Genomic DNA, 26,393 nt, shown 5'->3' with positions numbered 1-26,393 from the left:
TAATTACATAAATGATAAGTGCTGTATGCTTCTTTTAGCACTTACTCTGTTCCAGGTACTGTTTTAGCTCTTTATACTTACATAGTCATTTAATTCTCACAATTGGTAATATTATCACTCCCATGTTATGGATAAGGAAACTGAGGAACAGAAAGTGTGATTGTCTCAAAGACACACAGCTAATAAGCACTGAGCTGGAATTGAGCTGTGGGCCTTCGGGGTCTGGAGGTTGCTCTCTGGCACTGCACAGCCTCCCTCTCCATAACCAAGGCAACACGTTCTGAAACAGATGACTCCAGCTGCCAGCACCTGCATCAGTGGCTGAGGCTTCTCTGGCCACCAGAGCCCACTCCTCCTGCACGCAAAGCAAGCCAGAAGTACCAAGTAATTAACCGCCCCGGCAGGCTTTAAATATCCTGCTCCCTCATCCCTGAGGGCCCAGTTTGCAGGCTGTGCCTCATTGTTTCCCAGAGTCCAGCAGGATCACACTCCAGCAGCCACAACGTCACCTGCTCGATAATGCGCCTTCATCAACTCCTCCCCTTCCCTACCAGCCTTTCTTGAGATGACCTCCCAAATAGACTTCCACTGGAATCCTTGTTCCTGGCAATGCCACTGGGGGAATCCAAACCAGAACCATGCACAGCTTCTCAAAAATGACAGCTCGTGTTAATAAATTGATGATTCTTTGCCAAGCTCTGTTCTAATTTGCTTTAATATGTTAACTCACTTAATCCTCACAACAAGCCTACAGATAGGGAAACTGAGACACGGGGGGTCTTTTCACTCAGCTACAGGTGAGTTCAACCTGGGCCCTACAATAACCATAACCAGTGGCATCATCTTTCAAATTTTTGGAAGAGCCATAGACTTGGGGATGAGAGGAGGGAAAGGTGGCCCTGCCTCACCCTCAGGATAATGAACATAAGGATGGAAGGAAACCGGAAAACACCATAAGGGACTCTCACCATAGCAACCAAAGTTAACCCTAATTGGAACGTTCCCCGTATGCCCCATCTTCACCCCTGGTGGTAAGGGGATCTTTTTCACACAGTCATGCCCTGGGAGGTGAGCAGTTCTCGCCAGAAAAGGGCTACGTTCTGAAGAAGGCAAGTGCCAAGTTGAAATGAGGAAAGGATCTACCTGTCTGGGACTCAAGATTTGGGGCAGAAACGAGCCAGGACTTCCAGGGAGAGGGCAGAAGACTTTAAAAGGCATATGGGATGAGTAGCAAAGGAGAAGATGCTTCCGGGCCCCTATGGCAATTTTAAAATATGACTGCAAATTCCTTGACACTCCTATCATCAGAAGGTGGGGGCTCAGCCTGTTCTGAATGTGGGCAGTCTGTGACTGCTTTTGATCAATAGGGTGTGGCAGAAGTGATGCTGAATGGAGTTTGAGGCCAGACCAAAGACAGACTTTCAGCTTCTTCTTTTTCCATTGGCCTCCCCCAAGGCCGCCATATTGTGAGGAAGCCCAAACTACATGAAGAGACCACGTGTCAACATTCCAGCTGTGCCCAGACTTCCAGTCCTCCTGGCCCAAGCACCAGACATGTGGATGACAAAGGCTTCAGGTGATTCCACCCCCAGGTACTCCAGTCATCCTCAGCTGTTCAAGTTTTCTCACAGAAGGCTGCAGACATTATGGAATAGAGAAAAGCCAACACCATTGTACCCTGTCTAAATTCTGGCCTACAGAATCCATGAGCAAAATACAATGTTTCTATGCCCCTAAGTTTGGGGCTATTTTATTACACAGAAAGAGATGAGTGAAGCCATCCCACCCTGGCAGCCTCCATTTAGACTGAAAGGCCAATAAGAGCAAGATAGAAATATGCACACTCAGGCAACCTCATCTATAGACACATTGCAAGGCATAACATTAGAGCAAATGACTTTGGGAAACATTGAATTAAATAAGATTCTGACCATTAGTGAGACCTTTTAACATGCTGCTGTACCGTGCACCTGTCCAGGAAGGAGGTATAGATTCTGAGTGGGTCAAGATGTTTGCTGCTTCCCGCCTACTTCTAGTAAAAGCAGCCGGTCTTTCCACTGAGAAAGCACCCCCTCCCCCACTCCCAGCCTACTGAGCTGTTACAATCATAGTCATTAATTATAGATAATTCTTTAGAAAGACTTTCTAAATATTTCTGAGTAATTGAGTTATGAAACTTTCTATGGTGGAGAGTCTGAATCATTCGTACAAATAAGTTCCCACAATTGCTTCTTTGTGAAGAGAATTATCCCTGTAGTTCACTGGAATGCCTGCCCTTCGGCAAAATTCTCCCAGGAGTCCGAGCGCCCAGCAGAGTCTGTGGATGCTAACCCCTGGGGTCATCATCTCAATCCATCTGGATATTGCAAAGAAAACAAAAAATTTCCCATTTTAGATGCATTTTGCCAAAGTTAAAGTGCTAAATGGCACTCAGAAAGTGACTGTTGAGATACCTTAATTCCTTTGAATGTTTTCAAATACAAAGAGTGAAGGCTGTTTATTTTCCAGAATATCTCATCAGCCTGTTCCCACTAGCTGTCCCTCAGGTCCTGGAGAAGAGTCAACCTCTCAAAAGCTAATTCAGCATTTTCTAGAACTTCTAGTTACTCCTGATGCATCTTGTCCCTGAATTCCCTCCTCGCCTCCGAGGATGCTGTAAGAAGCTGAGTGGGAAGAATCTGCCAATTATCTGCACAAGGGTGTTGAACTCTGCGGAGAGGCAGACTTCATCAAGTTGGTCCTGAATTTACAGGACAGATGAACCCACAGGCTTGCTTATAAACAAAATTCCTACTTGCAGCATTCGGGAATGAACATGACTCACTGCAAAGATTTCTGGGAAAGTCAGCGATTTGCCCAGCTGCTGCCTTTCCCATGTGGTGTTATCAGCTAGGAGGCTTCAGCACGGCAGCAAAATGTTGTCAGAAAGCCTCTCAGACTTGACCCACAGTCAGACAAACATGGGCCGGGCCTCAGTCTCCTCATCTATAACCTGAGAATAAAAACAAGCCCCCGTTGCCCTGGGCTCATCTGAGGCTGGAGAGGTAATACCCATTGCCATGGAGACGAGTGTGTTGGGTACCATCTCTCTACCTGCATTGGCCGGAGCCTGTGCCTCCCTGCAAATGACAATTTTTCCTGGGTTGTTCAACAGGCACGTCCCATTAAACTAGAAGCAAACTGGGTCCCTTGTGTCCCCACTCTAGTCCCAGGACATAGCACAATGAGCATGTGTATGAATGAAAGGATTCACAGTCCCATTACATGTAGTTGACCCAACCCCGGAGGCCCTCCTGCAAATAATTTCCAGCAGCTTCCAGGAAGTGCTACCAATGCCAACCTCCTACTTCCTCCACGCCCTCTGCAGTCCTTAATCAGTTCACAGAAACCCAAACAGGCCCTCAGTTTTAGTAGAAACGGGGTGTGCCCCACATCTCTCCAGGAAATTCCGCATCATCTGCAAGTCTCCGTATATTTTTTCTATTTTTCTGGAGAGGCGTGGAAAACAAACAAGGAAAACATTCTTAAAATCACAGTGTGGTATTATTTTTTAATTCCCCTTTTACAGTACCTAGAATCTAGTGAAAATGATAACATATTTAACAGTAACTTTAAAAAAAACAAAACAGAGCACACATCAGCTTTAAAAAAGAGCACTTTATTTTAATAAAGAATAAAGGAGATCAATATATTTTTAAATGCATACAAAAATAAATATTCATCCAGCATATTAAAGATGTATACTTTGACATTCATTTGAGCTACAAACTAAAGCCTATTTACCAGTATCTCACAAATTTTCAGAAAACAGCTGTTATCCTTAAAAATGTAATGCTCACTTTGTTGGCCAAAGGTGACGAGCCGCTTTTACTGAAGTTTTCCTATGCGCCCACGTGAACTCTGGCACCCCGGAAGGCCCTGTAAGGGTTAAACTGGCTAGGGCTACACCTGCATCACCTCGCAACAATGATGGGGAAAATAAGCAGGCATCCTTGGCCTTTCAGATTTGAAATCGAAGACTTTTGTTATTACAAGGCCACCAGATGGGCTGAGTGGGGGCAATTTGTCCCCCAAATTCCAACTCTTCCCATTTCTCACAATGAGGGGTGACAGGTGAGCCCCTTCTTGTCCTCTCATGGTAAGATTCTGAGTCAGGGGTGGTGATGACCCAGGCTGTGTGACGAAGGGAAGAGAATACAGAAAAGATTCTTCTCCCCACCCCCAAGAGAGTGGAAGCAAAGCAACAGCACCCTCCTAACCCCCAAACCCGTCTGGTGTCTGCACCCACGGTGTCAAATTGCACCACCAAGAAGTGGGGCGGGTGCTCCTCACATGCGTGAGTGCCAATCTCTGCCAGGCCCGGTGCACCACACAAGCGCCACACAGACCAGAGGCACCCCAATCTGGCAAAAGACAACATTTATTTAGAAAAAAAATGTCCAAGTGCTCTTTGATCCTGCAAGTGGTTTAGAGGGGTTGTGGTGATGTGGTCTACTGCTCACTGGAGGGTCTGAGGTGAATTGCCCTCTCTGTTAAGCCAGGCCATTGGTTTCAGCCTTCTGTCCCTGGCTTTTGATTAGCATCAGGATTTAGGGTAAACACGTTGATACATTTTGGCTAGTAAATGCATCCTATTTGCTAGAAAAATAGGGTAAGTTCTTCCAGGGCTAAAACTGGGACTTCTCCATGGAAATCCCACTAGATGGCTCCACTGAAGAATTTGGTGGTCAGTGGGGGTGCTGAGGAGTGGTAGGGATAGGGAAAGGCATTCCCCCAGCCACAGCTCACCCCAAGACCGGTGTAGTGGTGACAGGCAACACATGTCATCCACATCCCCAATCCACTCTAGCCATGCCTACACACTAAACACCACCGGCTGGTGAATGGAGTGACTGAATCAAGGCACAAGCAAAAGGCTCATAAAATCCACAATTACACAGGGTGTCCCCAAAAAATGTATACACACTTTGAATAATTATTCATTCCAATGGGTTAAATCTGAAAAGAAAGAAACATCAATTGAGCTGTCAGCTGCTAAAGTGTGCAGACATTTTAGGGGAACACCCTTTATTTTGCACTTGTGCTTTCTATCCTGCCCACTTTCTGAAAAGAAGGGGGAAAAGGAAAAGCTTCAAAGCAGTTTATAATTGGACAATTAAAATTACAAATGTTTTTTAAAACAGGTCAAAACCATTTAGAAAGAAGCAGCCAGAGAGGTGATCTGGGATGACTTAATTACATAAATGAAAAAATAAATTTAGCTCTAAGCTTCCTGCAACAATGTGCCAAAGGGAAAGCTTTCACTGTCTGAAAATCAGAACACACCAGTTCACACGGTGATGGAGGCGCTTTCCTAGCACCAAATTCTGGGAAGAACATACGTTCTCCAAACTTGCCAAGAGCTTTTGCTTTCACTTATTAAAGGGAGACTTAATAATACTTATTAAAGTACTTATTAATGTATTTTTAAATCTTATTAACATGCTTAAAAGTACAAAAACACTTCACATCGAATCAAGCATATGAAATCATAAATCTATAGCTCTAACAAAAGATAAAGACGAAAAGCAGTCTTGTCTTCACAAGTTGATCCCCAAATTTCTTTACTGGAAGCAACTATGTGCTAGTCGAATTGAATGAAAGCCTTTGGAAATATCAATTATCCCAAAATGTGAAGAATCACAGCAACTAATGATAATTAGGGGACAATACAGGCAATACATGTTTTAATCAGAGGTTCTAGTTACACCATGCAGACCACGTGGTGTGGGCTTCAATGTTGACACCTGAACAATAGAACTTGGACACAACTTCGCTTTGAACGTGGAGTCCTCAGAGAATATGCCCTTACTAAATTAAGAGCAGAGTGAGGCATCCCACCCCAGGTCAGAGGGATCTATATCCTTAAATAATTACAACAGTAATTGTAATAATGAAATATGAGATGTGGGCGGGGTGGGGTGCCCAAGAGAGAGACTTAAACTGTGATCTGTTGGTTTTCTCTGAAAAAGGGTCTCTGGTGGGAGGCACAAATGTCGGGAAACATCCGGAAGACCTGGTCTGGCTGGGGCTCCTCGGGAGCCTGCATCATGGACCCAGCACCGCAGCTCTTCACAGCTTCTTCCACCATCTGCCGGACATAGAGTTGCTCAATCTAGAGGGGAGGGATGGTGCACAAGGTCAGAGTTGGAGATGGGAAGTGAGGTGGGACTTCCTTTGACCCTGGCCAGATTCTTTGATTACTCCAGTCTAAAGCTAGCATTTGAGTCCCAAGTGAATCAACCCAGAATAAGGAGATGCAAAGAAAGGGCAAGCAGTATCCCTACAAAGACTCCTATGTATGCTTTTTTCAATATTGTCCCGACTTGCCTAGCCAGTGTCCAGAATTCCACTATTAGAGCTTCATTCCTCTGACGACAGTTAAATAAGGGCTTGTAAAACCCTTAAGGTCACTTAGGCCTTAAGGCAGGGTGGAATCCTTCTGGAAAGGAGGTTTTGATTTTGAAAAACAAGCCATACAAAGCAAGGGCAGGGGAGACACACAGATTGGGAGAGTCCTGGAACTTGAGAAGGTGGCTCAGCAGTGGCAAGAACCCACTGCTGCCACCGGAAGGTCTCCCAGGCCTGCTTCTGCACACAAGTGGAGCGCCCCAGTCCTTGCTGCCTGTTCTTCAGCCCAAGAATAACCTGGGTCCCGAGGTGTGGGCTGGGAGATCTGGCCGCGAGCCCTGAAGCGGCCTGTGCTTACCTGCACGAGGATGAGTTTGGAGCGCAATGGGGTCATATCTGGAAACTCCTCTCCGAAGCACAGCACCACCCTGCTGTCGGGAAGCCGGCTCGGGTTGCTGTAGAAGTGCTGCAGCTCTGGGAAGACACGAGGAGGAAGGGGGTGTTGGCAACTCCTCGGGGCTTTCACACCTGAGCTTACCCATGCCTCGGGAGCCCGCCTTGCCAGGGCCCCTTGTCCAGGAGTACTCAGGCCAGGGGGCAGGACAGATGTGACACTAGCTCCTGGCTGTAACAGGGAGAGAAGCAGAGAGCTTTGGGGCACAGAGAAGGGCTCCTACACAGTGCTGCAGGCAGCCTGACTGATGGATTTCAGACACCCTGACTGACCTCTGGGAGGGACACACACAGTGGGAACCTCATTCCATGCCTCACAGAATAACCATGGCTGGCGTGCAGCACTTCTGGGTGGGGACGTGGTCCCGAGTACTCAGTGCACAAGGTCAGCACACACCAAACCCCTGGGGCCTGGCCAAGATGCAGATTCTGGCCCAAAGGCATATGGAAGGAAATGCTTTCTAACCAGCTCCCAGGGTGTCGGAACAGTGCATACAGAGCTGCAGGGTGCTAAGTTCCTTCATCCTCCCAACAGCTGTGCGAGGAAGGTGCTGTCCTGCTCCCCCGATTCTACACGCTAGAAGTTGAGGCACGGAGAGGTTTCCCCAGGATCGTTTAGCAAAAAGGGTGCAGAGCAGAATTCAAGTACGGGGGCACCTCTGCGGCAGCTGTGCCTCTAGCCCCTACTTATCCCCATGGGGACTGTGGGCGACAAATGGCCCTGGGAAGCAGGCGTGATCTTTGAGATACAGGCAGCAGCCCAGCCAGCGTGGCTCAGTGGTTGAGCGTCCACCTGTGAACCAGGAGGTTGGGGTTTGATTCCCAGTCAGGGCACACGCCTGAGATGCAGGCTCGATCCCCAGTGTGGGGCGCGCAGGAGGCAGCTGATCAATGATTCTCTCTCATCATTGATGTTTCTATCTCTCTCTCCCTCTCCCTTTCTTTCTGAAATCAATAAAAACATATTTGGGGGGGGGGGAGACACAGGCAGCAAGGTGACAGTATACAGACCTCGGAAGAACTGACAGGTGTCGAAGACCTTGACCACCTCGTCGCGCTCCAGCTTGTTGGGCCTGTCCTTGCACAGCACGGCGTTGCCACTGTAGAACACGCGGCCCTGGCACAGCCGCCTGACCAGCACGCCCTGCCGGTTACTGTGCAGCACCACGCCTCGCTCCAGGTGCCCGAACAGCTTCCGAGTCACCTGCCTCTGCCGCTCGCTGGGGATGGTGTCCGCAGGCGGGAAGCGCACCAGCTCCAGGCCCTCAGGCCCATACAGCTTGGTGCTGGGCAGGCCCGGCTGGCTCAGGGACAGGCAGCAGCCCTCAGGGCTGGTGGTGGTGGTCTGGCCCACCAGCTTGCCCCCGTAGTAGAAGCTGATGACCATCTGAGAGAAGACTGTGGGAAAGCGGGGGACAGGTCAGGGGCTGAGGGGAAGGGGGGGTTCCCTGGTCCTTCCTGGGGAAATGCCCGGAGCCTTTCTTCCTCCCAAACTGGGGGAGCCTAACTGCCTGTGTGTCCGGGACCTTGTTGGCATCCTGGGAAGTTCATGCACGCTTTCTAGAAGTAATGATTTTATAAGCATGAATAAGTACACAGAATTGCTAAGGAAACCAATGATCCCAAATATAGAAAACCATGATGGTGCTCTCCCTACTCCCGGGAAGGGCTGACAGCTGCCACAATTGATCGGTCCCTCTGAGAGTGACGAGGTTTTGACAACTTAATTTCTTGGGACATTGGCTCCCCCTCACAGGCACTGCTATACGTTAGACTATATAATTCAGTGTTATAAATTTGTAACATCGATTCTTAATCTGAAATCCAGGGAACTGAGAATTTGTCAAGAAAAAAAGGTATCTCTTTATTTTCACTAACCTCGAATTCAGACCTAGCATATCCGTCCATTCTGAACGCAGACACTACAGGCTACATTGTTCTAGAGTATCTATCCTATATAATAAAAGCCTAATATGCAAATAGACAGAACTGCGGAACGACTGGCGGAATGACCGGTTGCTATGATGCACACTGACCACCAGGGGGCAGACGCTCAATGCAGGAGCAGCACCCAGCCCGCAGGCCCCAGGCCAGCCAAGGCAGGTGCCAGCGGGGACCCCCTGCCCCGCCCCTCCCGATCACCCCGATGGTTGCCCCACAGATTGGCCCTGATTGCCAGCCAGGCCTAGGGACCCTACCCATGCACGAATTTCGTGCACTGGGCCTCTAGTAGCTATATAACTAGGCAACCATGTATAATACATGTCTGTCTATCCTCTCAATCTCTGATCACCAAGAAACAAAGCCCGCTTTGGTGCCGGCAGATCTTTAACACTCATGCTGACAACCTCCCTTTAACCAAGAGTCAGGCTGTGGCCGGGACCTCTGAACAGAATATCTGGTCTTCAGTGAATGTGCTTTGACCTCTGACTTCCTACTCATAGCAGTGACCCTGGTTCTCCTTTTCCAGGCAATGATAGATGGCCCCCATTTTACAGTCAATTTACGTTTTAAAAAGTTAGATTTAGAGAAAAACAGGATATTCATGTTAGTCCAGGTGGCACCCAGATGTGAAAACCAAAGTGTGAAGGTGGGGCGCGAGTGCCTAAAGTGTGGGAACCTCTAAACTAAGGTAGGAATAAAGACAACAGCTAAATTCAGGGATACTCCTAGAAGACATGGCATTTTAATCGCCTTAAACTGTGAGAATTACATGCACTAGCAATGAGCTTGGTGAGTTTGGGGAACCCTTTAAGACCAATCTGGGGCCGATCCCTTGAGCCACATGAGCTGTGAGCTGCCCAACTCCATGGTGCCCCCCTATACTTGTGCAGCGCACACTTGTACAACGGTCAGGGGCAGCCTTGTGGGGGGCCACCTACCTCAGCTGGGTTCATGCTGCTGTGCACTGACAATTCCCTGGACGCTCCTACGGGCTTCGCTCAAGATTCATTTGCTCAGTCAAATACTAAGACTCCCCACTATCGTTCACGGGCTCCACTTCCTCCCACGTTGGCGTTAAATGGCAGTCTAGACTCACGCAGGGCCGGGAATCGGAGCTGCAGGGGCTCCAGTCCAACTCATGTATTTGGTATTTGGGGAAACTGAGGCCCAGGTGGAGTCACCCAGCAGGTAAGAAGCAGCACTCGCATCCGACTCCCTGTCTCATTACCCCCACTCACCATCCTCCCACCCTCCACGTCTGCCATGTCCGCGTCGCCTGACGACTTGACACATTCCACTTCCTTCACTCTGAAACAATTCTGAACTTTGTCCCAATGGATGAAACACGCCAGCTGACTCTGCCACCACTCTGCCCCTCTCTGCCCTGTCATGGCTGTGGCCTTATTTCACACTAGTGTCTCTTGACTGTATGAACTTCAGGAGCAACGGGCAAGGTGTTCCAGATGTCCAGGCAGGGCTGTCCTAGTGAGCCCAACGCCAGGGGACAGCTTAGGCTCAGAGGAGATTCAAGCCAGAAGGGCCTGAGCCATGGCTCACCGTGCCCTACAGGCGAGCAGTGGAGACCCACAGAGCAGAAGCCACTCATGAAGGGCCGCCAGTTACTCAGTCCAGCCCTTTGCAATCCTAAGAGCCCCGCTGCAGCCCCGTCCGGCTCCCGTTACATCCCCCCGCCCACCAGGAACAGCCCTGCCAGGGGACAGTCTGACCACAGGGGCAGCAAAGCACACACCCTGGAACCCACTGCCTGATGCATTATCCCAGCTGTGTGACCTCGGACAGCAGCTTCCCTACGCTGTGCCCCAGGTTCTCCATCAGCAAAGTGGAGATAATAATACTCCCACTTCACCGGGTTACTGTGAGGATTAAATGAGCTTGCATTTGTACTTAGCATATGTCAGCACCATAGAAGCGGTTATTAAATAAACCGGGGTAACAGGACAAAAAATGAGCTATATCGATGAGACCCCCGAAGTTATAAGCCACAGTCCTTGGGCTACACAGTACATCCCAAATGCTGTTCCCAGGGCTTTAGACCTATGAGCCCATTTAATCCTCACAGCAATCCCATGAGGTAGAGACTATTAATAATGATACCCATTTTCCAGGTGAGAACACTGAGTCACAGACAGGTGAAGGTGCTTGTTGTCAATGGCACAATTGCTAACTGGGGAGCCTGGATGCACTCCCTTCCTAGCAGACTGGCTCCACATCCGAGTTCTTTTTTTTTTTTTTTAATTGATTTGAGAGAGAGAGAGAAAGGGAGAGAGAGAAACACTGATCAGTTGCTTCCCATATGCACCCTGACTGGGGATCGAACCTGCAACCTGGGTATGTGTCCTGACCGGGAATTGAACCAGTGATCTTTCGGTGCATGGAACAACGCCCAACCAACTGACCCATACCAGCCAGGGCACAACATCTGTATTCTTAAGCACCAAGCCACACTGTCAGTTTCAAACATTGTACTTCACCCCAATTATTTCAAATACATACAGTTAAGAGCACAAACGGGCAGCCACAGACATGTCTGGATCCACCAGCACCGTGAGGTGTTGTTAACACAAATTTGCTGCCAACCTTTTATATGGGAAATTTTCACCTAAAAATCCAGACCTCTGGCTCCTCTAGAAAAATGGGAAAATTGAGCCTGGCTGGGTCTGTCAGTCCACAGGGCAGGAACCACAAGCAGCCCAGCGGAGTGTGGGCCCTCCACTTTGCCACAGTCTCCGACACTCCCTGTTGTCTTTCTCCCGACACTTCACCATTATATTACCTGTCCCTACAGGGAGAAGAACTGGGGACCCCTGACAACTTACTTACGTGGGGGGAGGAGTTGTGTGAACCGAGCAGAGGTACCAAAGCCCACAACTTCTAGAGGAATGGTGTAGGGTTTTCTTTGCGAGTCATTCCACCTGCTGTGTGCTGAGACAGCTCTGGAATAACTGAGGAAGCTTCCTCCTCAGACCATGTCTTCTCGCCCAGACACTGCAGCATGTGCCAGACTACTCCCCTGCCCCCAGGAAGCACTGGTCAGCAGACTCCCGGGGCCATAGCCCAGAGCTAACCAGGTCAAAGGCCCGGTCCCATGACCCAGGGCCTCCAGGCCCGGAGCCTCTGGTGAGCATGGTGGCTGCCCAGCATAAATCTAAAAGCAGACTTGAAGCCAGATGCCTGGGTTTGAACCCGGCAATCCCGTTTACCAGCTGTGTGATCTGAGGTGAGAGATTTAACCACTAAGCCTCAGTTTCCTCGTCTGTGAAGCCAGAATTATAACAGTCCCCAGCTCCCAGGGCCACTGTGCAATGGGGAGGGGCTCAATGAACGGGAGCATCGTTTGCTTTAAAATTTTCTTGCCTGGGTGAGAACCTGCCTCTACCACCCAAAAACACTCATCCCATGAGGGCCTTGGTCAAGACACTTCTCTCTGCGCCCCGTTTCCTCTCCTGTGCCAGGAGGCCTCGGGTCCCCAGACCCACAGTATGTGGCCCAACAATATGGTGGGTCAGGCTGCTTCCTTCTCACAGAACCTGCCGCTTTGGGGGAAGACACCAGCTTCCTTTTCTCTGAAGATGCCATCAATGATGAACCTGAATGTAAACTCCAGGAGCCACTGGCAGGAACACGGTCCAAGTCCTCAATGTAATTAGACAACAATGTGGCACAGAGACCACCTCTGTCATCTGGGGCAGGAGCGGGGATGGAACAGCCTGGGGCCACACCCCAGCTCTGTGGCCCACAAGTTATGTGACCACGGGTTTCTGAGCTGGTCAAATGGAAATAACAACACCTACCTAGGGGTGGTGGGAAGTGATAAGGAGACTAGGCCATGCACGTCTCACTGATGATCCTGGACCCAGTTAGCATTCACTAATGTCAGCCACCACCACCACCATCACCACCACCATCATCACCACCATCATCACCACCATCACCACCACTACCATCACCACCATCATCATCTTCATCACCATCATTACCATCATCATCACCATCGTCATCACCATCATAACCACCATCACCACCAGCAGCATCGCCACCATTATCGTTATTAGCATTGTTATTGTTATAAACTTAGGTGGGAGAGAGTAAAACAGTCACTGGTGACATCCACTGACCCACATGTCCCTACCAGAAAGTTTTAATAACCCTGTGTTTAACCCTCACAACATTCCCAAGAGGCAGTTGCTACTGTTGTCCCCGCTCTACAGATGAGAAGCCTGAGGTCCCAAGTGATTCGATCACTGTGCCTGGGGTCACCTGAGAGGGGCAGAGCGGGGCCTTGAGTGTGTCTGACCCCGCACTCTTTCTCCCATGTAAGTACCCCTGCAGAGAGCGCTTCAGATCTCTTTGCTGACCCAGTCCAAGAGGAGCCTCAAAAAGGCCAGCCACTTGCTCACTCCCAAACCAAACAGCAAAAAGGAGGAATCAGGTGGCCGGCTTCTGACACCAGATCATGCTCATCCAGGGGCCCTCAAGAACCCACACCGGTCCTTCGAGTTTTGTCTTCAGAGTGTCCCCCACCCGGCCCGGCCCAGAGCGCTTCGTACCTGAATGGTGTGCATCGTAGGCAGGGTAACCCGGCACCAGCGGCAAGCCTGCTGGAGGAAGAGAAAAGCAGACTCAGACCCAGCCAGGCTCAGTTGTGTGCAGGGGAAGCAGCCCAAATGCTCCCCCTCTCCAAAGGTTTCTTAAAAAGCCGCATATGGCGTGCTCCTGGGGCCCTGCCGCAGGCTTCCGCCGAATCCGGTGTTTTTCCCTCTCAGTGTGGCGACCCATGTTTCATAAACGCAGAAAACCAGACCTCAAGCCAACCAGCGTGCAGGGGGGAGACTTCCTCTGTGCTGTGGGATTTCTGACCATGTGTCAGTGTGACATTGTGGGGCCACGTTTCCTTCCCCCTGCTCCCAAAATACCGCTGGACTGCGTGTCCACCACCCAGGCCTTGACTTGAAGGGGAGCCGGGCCCGAGCTAGCTTTCTCAGAGGTGCTGCTGAGCACAGGGAGGGGGGCGCTCCCCAGGGCCCCTGATCTGACACCACCCCACGCCCACCACCGTTGAGGCCCATGAGGCTAGCGGCCGCCTCCTGGTCTCCCACAGGGGACAGTGGGGGAAGAGGCCAAGAAAGGAAGCAAAGGCACGCATGCTCCCCGAGGAGGGTCATTTCAAGCAGTGGTGGAGGGGCGGGTCGTCAGAAGCTAATAAGAGGGTGCGTGCCTCACTTAGCTTCCGGACCCTGTGGGTTCGTCCTGGTGCCCCCATTTTTCGTGAGGAAACTGAGCCTTCTACAGGATATGCAACTTCTGACAGCGGATTCAAATCCAGGGCCCTGCGTGAGCAAGTGCCCGTTCCTGAGCTCTGCTGCTCTCCAGCCGCCGCTCGGGGCTGTGCGTGGCTCTGGGAGGTCCCTAATGTCTGAAGAAACTGGATGGAGGACCGAACAGACCGAACGTGGCCCAGAGCTGTGAATCCCCTCTGGTCCTGGAGAAGTTCACTGCACTCCCTCCCCCCGACCTTCCCAGGAGCCGCGCGGGAGGCAGACACCTCCCATGGGAAGGACACGTGTGTCTTCCTGGGAGGCAGTCGCCGTCAATAAAATAGGGATCATAGCAGGACCCCCGTCCCCACCCCACCCCGGCTGCTATCAGGCTGAACCCACTCCAACCAGCCCAGCCCCCAGGCACTGCGAGTCGCCCTGGGCTCCCATCCTCACCTGCGCCCGGCTGCTGCATCCACCAGTCTGGGAGGGGCTGGTTCCTGCAGGCCTCTGGCGGGGAAGGGCTCCTTTTCACCATCCCCATGTACTCATCCACAGGACGCTGCGCGGCCGGGAACAAGGCAGAAGAACAGCACGGTCACTAGGCTTCCCAAGCAGGACCCCAGGGTTGTAAAGATGAATGGCTTGGGCTTAACTAAGACCATACGGTCACCTTTAGCTCATTAAGACAAAAGGGAAGTTTTACTTTGTATCTTGAAAGATCCAGGATGCTCCGTGATCACACTACGTAACTGAATTCCTAGCCTCTTCGGGGCCCTTAGTAAGTTTATTGACCTTTTACTGAAACTGCCTGTGGCTGGTTCTGGGACCCCAGCGCACGTGACATTGAATGGACGCTGCCATGCTTTCGTGAGTCTCACTCAATACGTCACGTCTCAGCTCTCCATCTCTGACCCATTTCTTAAAGGAGGTTGGAAAATCCAGTTAGGAGACGTTTGTGAAATCTGCTTTTCCTGTGATCCTGGTGCACCAATCCTGTTCTTTCACTCTATCTGCTGAGTCAGCAGAAAAGCCTCATACGGAAAATGGGACATTGTTGGAGTGACAGGAAACCAGGAATTCCGCTGACCTGCTGCCAAAGACCACCCAGACGCGTAACAGCTGCCATGTGCAGCAACGTCAGGCAGCTTGGAGGAGATTATATTTAGTTATCTGCATTTCCTGACCACCAAGCTACTGTCAAGGATTCTAGCATTGCTATGTGAATTAAGAAGAATTTATATAGCACCTCCACCACCTTTTACAAGGGCTGTGTGGGATTATTTCAGCTATGCAATGTCCACCCTGTAATAGCCATAAAAGCATAGTTTAAAGGCTAAAAGAAAATGGCATCCAAATAGCTATGGTATTCAAATACCCATTGCCTGGGGCCCCATTAAGCCTTTACTGATAGCCTATTAACTATGACTTTACGTACAATTCTAACAAGCTTGGTTATATGGCTTTCCAACCCATCAAGGATGAAAAGACAGGCAGCCCACCAGTCATGAAAGCTAGTACAATAATCATGCCATAGGGACACTCTAAGCAGGAAGGAAAGTTTCCATATTGTTCACTGCAGCATGCTAAGAAGGTAAGAAAATACAGGATGCATTACAAAAGACTGGCACTCAGAATGTTTAAGTATGAAAATCCAGAGCTTGAGGGAACATCACTGCCAGAGCAAGCACTCTCCCCAGCTCTTGGGATTAAGGACTGGACACCAGGTGAACGGGCTGACCAGTTGGCGGAGGCTGGCCTCACTGAGGTGGCTCAGTCTCACATCTTTGCTGGGGTAGAGACAAGGTTTGCTGGGAGAGCTCAAGGCTCTGGATGTGTTGGCAGGGCAAGAACAACACCACTGCTCACCTTCCGCTGTCGGGCCAGACCTCTGGAAACGCTGCCCCCACTTACCTCCTTGATCAGCTCATCAATTTCAGCGTGACCACACTCCATCTCAGTGACTTCATTCACACAGCCAGGAGTCGACATGCCTAATTTGCCTATGGAAAAGCAGACAAACATGACAAAATGTGGCCATAGCACTGAGGCATCCCTACCATCATGGAGGCCATAAGCAGTGGTTTGTTTCTAAATGCTGAGTTGAAGGAAATAAAAGTCAGTCAGTACCTTCCCTGGTTTGGGAAAGGCCTAGAAATTTTTTTCCCATGCTTCTTCAGTCATCTGATCAGCAGAATCAAAAGAGAGAAGTTGGTTGTTGTTGTTTCTAACACTTAGAGGCCAAAGAGCACTTGGGTCTCTTCCTTCTGTTTGTGGAGATCTCAAATGAATGCCTATCAGATCCCCGTTACCCCAGGTGTCTACCCCCTGCAGAGGTTACATTTACAAGCTGGGGCACTTGTAGACACTCAAAGTTTCCTGGCAAAATATGTTTGCAGGTTAGATTCTTTTTTTTTTTTTCAAGTTAATTGGCAGGAAATCTCCTTTTAGCCTTTCCAAATATACACGTGTGCATCTCTACGTGCGCGCGCACACACACACACGCACACGCACGGCAAAGACTCACCCAGGCCCAGTTCGAACCTGCCTTCATCAGGCATCACTAAAGGCACGTGAGCATTTCCACAACAAGCTCTCTGGATCAGGCTAGTCTCCTCCTTGCTCTTACGCCTCTTCCCCAGCCAGAAACTCACCTCGCTAAGCTTATCCGCGTGAGATGTATTATAACATTAGTCCCAATGAGCTACAAAATTGGCCTATTGTTTCATCCTCGCTGATCTTTTATTCCACTTTGATAGATTCAAGAATTCACGTAGAAGCTGTTGATGGGGGAAGTAGGGGGTAGGTGGGGCACCCCCAATGTAGCTTGCAAACTACTGAAGTACAGAGGACAATGGGTCCATGTAGACTTTATGCAAATGCAATGCCTCTTTGCCCCCCTGAGAACCTGCTTCTTTAACATCCACCCTTGCAGGTGATGCTGGCTGTGCCCCATACTATAAACAAGTTGGGGTCACCTGCCAGTTCAAGCTTGGCTGGTCCTGGGGGTAGGGGAGTAAGAGAAACTTCTCCATTACTTCAAGGCACAATTTACTTTGTGGTGACAAAAAATATTTATATATTGGAAATATATACATATTTCCAAAACTGGGAAATAAAGCAAAAAGATGACTGGCCTTTTGAAACCATTCCAGAGGATTATCCAAGAGGTCTCCCCTAAGGATCATCTGATTTTCCAGGTCAGTTTGTTTGACTTCGTACTGACTATCGATCAGACTTCAGACTCAGTAAAGCCAGGCGTTCATGTATAGGCAATTAAGCTACAAATGACCAGCAGAAAAGATAACTCCCAAACGGTGGTGTAGTGCCAGGCTCAGCCTTCTGGCCCTCACTGACCATGTACGCCAGTGTGTCATATTCTGTCAAATGATCTTTGTCATCAAGCTGGTTCCCTCACTGATGAGTCAAGTAACTCTCTGATCCAGGCTCACCATACATTTGTTAGGGTCACAATTTTAACTTTTTTAAAAATTACAGATCAACATTTTTAACCTTCCCACAGTTGGAAGAACTCAAACTCAGAATTTCTACTTAGCCCTTACCAGAGAGTTCTATTTCTTTGAGGCCTTACTGGACTTCTTCGAAAGAGAAAAGGATGCCATGCCAATATTCTAATTGCTACATCTAATGGCTAAGAAAAATCAATGTGTTAACAAATGTTTTAAAGCAGAGGTGGCAATTAGATTTTATCTCATGGGCCAGCTCTGATTCATAGCAGCTGCACAGCACACCACTTTGAAAAGGATTCTGGGGCCAGATCCGAGCTCCACACATCCTGGTTGACTGGAGCATGGGGTATCAGGCCTTGGGAGATGTGCAGCACGTTGTTGCTATCCCTGCTTTAAATTCTTCACAGATGCTTTCCTGGGATTATAGAGCTGGAAGAAACTTCAGGAATTATCACATCCTGAATTCCAAAACAATGATCAGGATCTGACAATGTTGAGTCATAGCAATGAAACTAACAGTGTCATCATCCAAAAATTCAATTCAAGAACTCAACTCTGTACCTTAGTCAGCCATCCCTTCTTTGTCCACCTGATTGACCCCTAGCCTCCTCTGAGAGTTGCTAGAAAACAAAAGGAATCCCTTCTACACTGTCAGAGGATCCCTGCTCCTGCCCAATCTCATCCCTGACCCCAGGGATATCCTGCAACACTCCAGGTCAGCAGAGCTGGCTGCCACCCAATCTCCCGCCCTTTCCTTCCATCGGCGCCACCTCTCACTCAACTGGAAGCTGCCACTTGGTCAGCAGATGGTGGGTGAGGTCAGTGGAAAGAGAATTCCATGTCCGCTTATACAAAGGAGAGAACTGTTTTGTTTAGCTAAAACCACTTGCCCCAGACCCTGTGGGCGGCGGCTTCCACCCCAAGCCTGGGCCTTGCAGCCTCTGCTGGACTGAGTGCCCATCAAGGATAGTTACATTTTTGCTCTTCCTCTGGGACGATGCGGTAAACTTTGTATGGCTCGGAAATGTCCAGCTGGGACCGGTCTGTCACTTCCTCAAAATCTGGACTCTTGTTTAAAGCACAGCGTAGCCTTGTCTTCCACGTGGCTGGTTCAGCTTTGTCCCCTTCTTTAAATTTCCCTTTAAAAACTGCCCAGGCCTGAAAGGAGAGAAAGCAGCACATGAACAGTCAGCCCCTCAGCCACAGATATCCATGGCCAGTCACCGCCAGCACTTGCTCGCCCTCCTGAAAGTCATTTTTAGCCATCAACTCTCATTCACGGAATTTCAGGGCTCAATCAGACCACTTTCTTGGGCAGATGTAAAAAGACCCAGGCCAGGAAGGAGACCCCGCCGCCCCCCCCCCCCCCTCCCCAAGATCTCCCAGCTGAGCTGAAACTGGAACTCAGGCCAACACAAATCCTTCCCTGGACCAGCGAGCCAGGAGGAGCCTGAGGTCAAGTAGCACAAGGAGGAAGTGCACATGGTTTCACTAGAATGTTCAAAACAAAGAACAATTTGTGTGTGTGTGTTTTTTTAATCAACCCCTGGCATGAAAATTGAGCATGAAAAGGAAACATTTGCAAAAATTCTGAGTGTGATCATCCACTGACTGCCCTGCTACTTTTAATAGAAATTGTGTTTTGCATTTTGGCATTTATTCTAGCCTTCCCCCCACCTCCCCAGGCGCTGTTTAAAGTGCAATGAAATATTCTCTCACTCTGTTGGGTTTTTCACAGCTCTGTTTTCTGACCTCTCCAAACCTTAGACTCTGAACTAGGAACCAAGATGCAAAACTGGAAACTTAAGGTCAAAGGTAGAATGGGGCATTATTTTTTTTTTTTAATCAAACATGTGAAGAGGCATCGTTTTAATTTCAAAATTGGAATACAGAACACACCAATTAGGAGGTCACTACTGTCAGGTGAAGATAACCTTTGGCATTAGGCAAAATCTTCCAGCCTAAAATAATATCAGGGCTAGAGGAAATTCTCAACCCCACTTGGGAAAACGTAATTCCAAGGGGCAACTTTCCCAAGGTGACCCTGGATGGGATTAAATGCCCGCTGTTCTCGACTTAATGGCAATCCCCGGGGAGCTCAAGAAATGCAGAGACCCGGCTTCCAGCCTGCACTGAGTTCTTTCCAGGGTTCTCGGGCTGGCTCTAAGATATCACCCCGCTGGGAGATCTGTCAAGAACCCCTTAACTCCGTTTCCACCCTGAACATTATGGAAAAGAAGCAAAATACTTTTTTTTAAGTAAGTGTGAGCTGATATCAGGGCCTCATCAGTATGCCAGGGATGGTACAAACTGCACTTAATGTCCTTTGCAACCTCCCATCTCTGGTCCACCCCATGAAGCTGACCTCAGAATGACGCCTGCGGACAGTGAAGGGGTCTCTGGTATAAGTAGATTCTTAAGACCCACTTACTAAGGCAGAAAAACGGACTGGTTTTGACTCATACATTCCTAAAAGGTTGTCTTTGTATGAAACTAAAGGGTTCTCCATTTCACCAGAAAATCCCTAAATGGCTCTCTCTAACCAAGGCCTGCCTGCTGACTTCTTCCAATAGCAGGCACATTTCGGTGGGCAGAGAAACGCCCCTCAGAGGATGGCGTGAGCCAGCGCAACTCAGAGATGGCTTCTTCCCACCTGTACTTCACCAGCCCAGGCTGCTGCCCTCCCAGGGGCCGCCCAGCTCTGGGTGGGCGCCATGTCTCCCTCCCGCCCCCATTCCTGCTGAGATTGTACACTCATTTCAGATTGCCACACTGAGCGACTGCGTAATCAACGGAAACATTGGGAATCTTGCACATTTTTCTCAACGCTGTTGAAACGGCCATGCAGAACATTGCATAAGATGCATAAATCTGGGGCTTTATTTCATTGCCCCCAGAACAGACGCTGAAGCAGGGAGCAGTGTGAAGGGAAAGGCCTTGCATCTCCTCCAGCAAGCCACAAGCCAGGCTTATGCAGCCTGCTGGTCCAGCCCCCTCTACTCCCCTCCTGAAGAAGTTTTACTGATGGCCAACCTGTGACTGTGCCCTCAGCACCCCACACTTCTGCTTCAATCTGTTCTTCCTGGCCATGGTCAGCTCCTAGAGGGGCTCTCGATGTGAAAGGGGAGAGCATGCCCCAGGGAGTATCTGGCAATGTCGGAGGCATTTTTGGTCGTCACATGTGGGGGGCTGCTGGCAGCCAGTTAGTAAGGTCAGGCGTGCTGCCAAATACCCCACAGGGCACAGGATGACCCCATAACAGGAACAATCTGGCCCTAGATGTCCACAGTTGAGGAGCCCTGGCTTATAGCCATTGATAATCTAGAACAGCAGTCGCCAACCGGCGGTCTGCGGACCACTGGTGGTCTGTGAGGTCCGAAAGGTTGGCGACTGCTGATCTAGAACTCCCAGCCGACCAGGTGGATCCTAGCACTGTTTAAATTTAGCTAGAGTCATTCCCAAGAGAAGTTCGCCATAATGCTAAAGGTAAAACCCTCGATAAAGGAGGAATCCGCATCCCCCCACGAATGAGAAAGGATGCACTAGCAGCTCAAAAACCTGGCAGAGTCCAGGCTCCTGCCCTGGGGTCCTTGATGGAAAAAAATCTGCTGGACATTCGGGCCACATGGGGCCCGTTGAAGGTGAGTGCAAAACATCCACATGTGCCCACTCTTCTTGGAGAGGGCCAGTAATTGGCATCAGATTCTCAAAGAGACCTGCAACCCCAGGTGACAAATTTAATAGAATTGCTACATGTGTGGCCCCACTACAAACGTCAGAAAGAGAACTGAAGGGCGGAAATGCCTCATAAGCCAACTTTGACCTACTTATGCTCCACTCTGAGGCCACGGTCTGATCTCTGGTCATTTTGGGCTTTTTGTGTCAGAAGACAGTCATCCCTGGCTGAGTCTGGTATTGCCATGGGGTCCCGCAGGTCCTCACTCCCCTCATTCATCCCAGGTCTCCGGTCTGGTTCTGGCCCTTCACAACTCAGCCTCTCCAACTCCTCCTCCATATCACTCGCTGTCCCCTCGCTGTCCCGGTTCTGTGGGCATTACCCCCCAGAGCATAAGCTGAAGCAGGGAGCAGTGTGAAGGGAAAGGTTCAAATGCCCACAGAACCAGCACAGGGCAGCAGCAGTTTGCAACCTGGGCTCTGAGGCAGACCACCTGTGGTGCACCTGTTTGCAAAAATGGAAGCCTGGGCTCACCTTGACTAGGGCTACAAATCTCTCAGGGGGTGGAGGCTGCACTTCTGGAGTCTTAGAGAAGCCCCCCAGGGGGTGGGTGTTGGGGGGGCTGGTCTGATGACCCACTAGGCTGCAGAGCTGCGCTGCCCTGTCTCCCGGCTCCTCGGCCTGAATCTAGGTGTAGCAGGTGTAATGGCAAGAAATCTCAGTTTATCGGTACTGCCAGAGGTTGGGAGCATGGGCTCAGAGTGGGGCTGCCTGGGTTAAATGCTGGCTCCATCGTCCAAGAGCTGTGAGATCTTAAATAAGTCACTTCTCCTCTCGGTGCCTCTCCAGAACAAGGACAAGGACAGCACCTCCTGCAGAGGACTGTGTGAGAGGAAAACACAAACCCTGTGGGGCCAGGCCTGCCACAGAGCAAACCCTCAATCAACGCTGGCAGTCACGATGCAAATGGTGGAACCAAAGAGCAAGTCCCTCAGCGCGTGGGGTACTCACTATTCTCAAGGGAAGGAGACTATTTCTAGACACCTGCAGCAGGACATCCCATCTGACCCAGCCCGGAAGTAGTGACAGATGGTGTCTCTCTCACTGAGCTGACCGACCCGACGTTGCCAAACAGAAGTTACAACTTTGCAAGAATGAAGAAAGTGTCCTTAATCTCATCAAAAAAAAAATGCACCACTCTACAGCTGACCGCAAAGTGACTAAATCACATAATAGCTGCAAAATCGCACGATGTATTTTTTAGACACGTTCCGCACTCAGTCAATGTTTGTTTTTAAAAATTGAACGAATTTTCAAGAAAATAAGAAAAGTTGTCACTCAACACCTCCACCAGCTGGTGAGGGAAGCCAGAAGCTACGCTCACGGTCAGGGGAGGGAAGCCCAGCCTTTACCTTGAAAATGGAGGCGTCCACTTCCTGATTATAATCTTGTTTGCCAGCGTGTTTCCAAGGGATCCGGAACATGCTCTTCTCGTCGTTTTCCCAAATCAGCCCTGGGTACATGTTGCTGTCAATTTGCTCAATCAGCCACTGCCGAAGCCGCCGGCCTCCGTTCCGGTCACACATCCTTGGAAAGAAAAAACAAACAAACATATTCTAAGACATCACAAGCATTGTCTCATTCATCACAGCACCCCAGGTACTTAGCAGCCCAGAACTACTAACGGGAAAATCGGAGGGCGGCCACACAGGTGCCAGCGGAGGGCGGGGACTCACAGATCCAGGACTCTGGGCGCCTGCCCTGAGCGGACAATGCCTGCCTCCAGGACTCAGAGCCCGGAATGAAAACTGAAAGCTCCCTGGGAACTCGGCAGCTGCCCTTCACCCAGATGTTGGCCCCACCTACAGTTCTGGTTGTGTCCTTCCAGCTTTGACCCCAGGTTTCCTTTCAGGCACATCTAATGGCATCATTCCACTTTTAGCACGAGATGGGGAAAAGTCATTTTGACATTTCCATGCCCCTTCAACGAGCACCCATCACTCTAAGAGCCAATCCCATTGCTCCATGCCCTGTGTGACCCGTGTCTGTGAGCAAATAGCACATTTGTGATCTCCAAGGAAGAGGAAAGTCTCAGGCTATCCCTCTAGGTTGTTCCTTCGCAGCTGGTTTAGTGGTAACAGCAGGAGTTTGGGAAGGGCAGCGCGGAGGTCCCATTCGAATCCTGCCGTCTCTCAGCTGGGTGGCCTGGGAGCATCATTTAACACTCAAGTGTCAGCCACACCGGCTGAAACTCGAGGACAACTATCAATACTTGGCATCGTTGTAATGAGGGCTCAGACAAGGGGTATAAAACATCTGGACCTAACCCTAACCCTAACAACAGATGTTGTTGTTATTATCCCAACTTTCTTCCTCAGGAACTCTTCTGACCAACCAGGAGATAGCAGACAAGTCTGAGGAAATCAGCTGTGGCTACAGACAAAGTTAGCCCGGAGAGACGCTTCCAGAAGGTGCCAAAATCAGGGGACCTCACCATCCCAAGGTGCCCAAAGACATCCTTTGGAAGAACATTCTGCCAGAGCAGACAGCTGTCCCAACAGCACAGAGAAAAGAGAAAGCAGTCGTGCCGTATCAACTCTCAGCCCACATTTACAAGAACAGAGGTGGAAATCCCCTAGGCAGTTGGACAGACGCCCACCCAAAAAAAAAAAAAAAAAGGCATTTCTATTCTTCTGATTAAAATGTGACCTCTTCTGGCAAACAAGTTTGAAACCATCAGCAGTGACAAGACATAATAATGTCCCCAAGAATACGGTCATATCTAGAGCCATGCTGGTCCATAAAGCAACAAGTTATGAAAATTCTGCTGGTGGCTAGGGGGTCAGAGAGGGCATCCAGGTCCTGAGAAGGAGGTGAGTTCCTGGGACCACCAAATGTAACTTTTTCATCCAATAACCCCAACTCTAACTAGACCTTGGCTGAGCTGTTTGAACCTCTCTCTGAGGTTCTCCTCACGTGCAGAGTGAATGGAGCTCAAGTGTCCCACAATTCTACAACAGTCCCCTGCGTTTATAAACATGGGATAAATTTGGGAGGAGCGCCTAAAGAGAGAAATGAGACGACACCACCAGGTTCCCCCCAGGAAGTAACTTGGCAGCTCCTATGGGTCTTTCCTGCTGGAAAGGCGGGAGACTGCACACTCCTTGAGGAAGGAGCCGTGGGGGGGACAAGGAGAGGGGCCAGAGCACGAGGGAAAGGTTAGTGTCTGTGGATCTGTCTACTGAAGGACACGTTCCTGCTCACTAGCATGTTGCTCACCCCCTTAGTACAGGAGTTCATGTTCCAGGAGCATCCTGAAATGAAAAGCAATATTTCGTTTGTATGGGAATTTTTCCAAACAGTGATCAACACCTTCTTGTAGGGATTTTTAGTGGATTTATAGCCCCCAAAATTGTGGAAGACAACTCTCTTGGTGATTTATGAGGAAAAGAAAAGAGAAAAGAAAGTAAGAGAGTTGGCGTTAAGAGGGAGAGTAAGCCACAGAATATAAAAGCTGGTACAAACTTTAGAAATCATCTAATCCAGCCGCTCTTGGTTCAAAAATGGAAAAACTGAGGCCCAGAAAGGCACCCGGACCCCAGCATAAGGGGTCTTATTTTACTCACTCTGCAGAGGAAAACCGTGGTTAGATTATAAGACCTCAGCACGTGGGCAGCCCCGCCTGAATTTTCAATGAGATCACCTGCAAGATTCTAAGCAGCATTAAGATCCACAACGATCTATTAAACACGAACAAATTAATTCCACCAAATGCTGAGCCAGGAAAATTTTATAAGCCCAGTCACATGTTTATAACTTCCTCTTCCTTGATTTTTAGGTAATAATTCTTTTTATGGGCCAAGTCCTGTCTGGAGCTAATCTCTACCCTATAAATGAGTCCGGGGGTCAGGCTTCCCAGGTGGCAGGTGATAAGAGGTTGCCCTGGGCCCAACCAACCCGATTTCAGGATGTGCCTGACAGGTGGTGCAGGACTCGCCTACTCCCACACCTCTCTGGGCCCCTGGGCATCCGCCCTGGCCACCACGAGTCCCCAAAGCATCAAAGCCATTTCTCCCTCTGGCCCTAACCTTGCTAAAACAACTAAACCATGCCTAATTCTTCACATGGAGGAACGTGCCATAATCCAAAAGGAAACTCTCAGTCTGGTTCTAACCAGTTTTTAAAAAGTGTGTTATATCCCTCCATATGTTAGGGGAATCGTTTAAAATCCTGGAACATGGGGTCTCTAGTTTCCATTCCTGAAGCACTTCACAGCTCTGGGTAATCCGTTTCACCTTCTCACCGTAGAGTCTGCCCTTTGCCTTGGGGACATTTTATTTACATCAAAATGCTCCTGTTAGTTGTGACCCCATACAGACTTCTCGCCTGGGGAGACTGGGCTATGATGGAAGCAAAGGACCTCAAACCCCACTCAGATATCCTGTCATCCATCAGAATAAAAAAATCCAGTGTACCCCTTCACAAGCTAACCCACTCAAGCAGTCCTGGTTATTGGACAGTTTCACGGTTAAGACCCTCCAACGATTATTCCAATATAGCAGGATTTGAGTGGGACAACGGAGGTTTTACAATAAAGGGCAAATATTCCCCTTCATTATAGGAACCATTCTAAAGTCGTCCATGCAAACGAGATTTTAAGAAAAATTAGATTTTTTTTTTTAAGCATCAAAGCCATTTAGGGGCAGCCGCACGCATAACGATCAAAGACTTGGACCTTGAGAAACAGAGGGATGGGAGCAAACAGGGCACTGGGGGAAGCGGTAGCGCTGGCTCGGAAACCGGGCGGCAGCTGCACTGGTGCCGGCCCGCTGTCTTGGCCCACCAGAACCTGGTGGCCGCCGGATCCCCGCCCGCCCGCCCCGGCCACCTACCTGCAGCCGTGCGCGCCCGGCCCGCCGCCCGCCTTCGGTGCCACCGCCCGCGTTCCCACGCTCGCCCCGCCGCGCTCGCTCGGGAGCTGCGGCCGCGGGCGCGTATTTAAGTCCGGGCGGGCCGACACGCCAAGCGCCGGTCGCGCCAGCCAATAATGGTCGCGGGAAGGCCTCCGGAGCCGCCCAGTGGGCGCGACCCGCCTGCTCGGCTGCTTCCGAGAAATCACTTTGCGAGAAGCACACGGCGACTTCGGGTCCCGGCGTCTTCCGGGGTTGGCGGCGCCGGGGGTCC

At 49.9% G+C, this 26,393-nt stretch overlaps 1 protein-coding gene across 2 annotated transcripts; it reads right to left on the bottom strand.

The window, feature by feature from the left end:
* Positions 1–3,683: 3,683 nt before the first annotated feature.
* IRF8 (interferon regulatory factor 8) lies at positions 3,684–26,167 on the bottom strand. 2 transcript variants are annotated; one of them, XM_079799904.1, is made up of 9 exons: positions 26,102–26,167; positions 22,622–22,796; positions 18,508–18,691; positions 15,978–16,066; positions 14,520–14,625; positions 13,356–13,406; positions 7,855–8,241; positions 6,749–6,864; positions 3,684–6,154 (listed from the first exon to the last, which is right to left on the bottom strand). In XM_079799904.1, exons 2-9 carry the CDS (start codon positions 22,793–22,795, stop codon positions 5,978–5,980), a joined length of 1,284 nt encoding a protein of 427 aa, XP_079656030.1. In that variant the 5' UTR covers position 22,796; positions 26,102–26,167; the 3' UTR covers positions 3,684–5,977. The 2 variants fall into 2 exon arrangements, with proteins under 2 accessions (XP_079656030.1, XP_079656031.1); XM_079799905.1 differs by having other exon boundaries at positions 13,356–13,403.
* Between the last annotated feature and the right edge of the window lie 226 nt (positions 26,168–26,393).

This window comes from Cnephaeus nilssonii, assembly GCF_951640355.1.
Source record: "Cnephaeus nilssonii genome assembly, chromosome: 20".
In the NCBI taxonomy this organism is placed as follows: domain Eukaryota; kingdom Metazoa; phylum Chordata; class Mammalia; order Chiroptera; family Vespertilionidae; genus Cnephaeus; species Cnephaeus nilssonii.
Note: the sequence above shows the minus strand (reverse complement) of the source record. Positions and strands in the feature narration are given on the sequence as shown.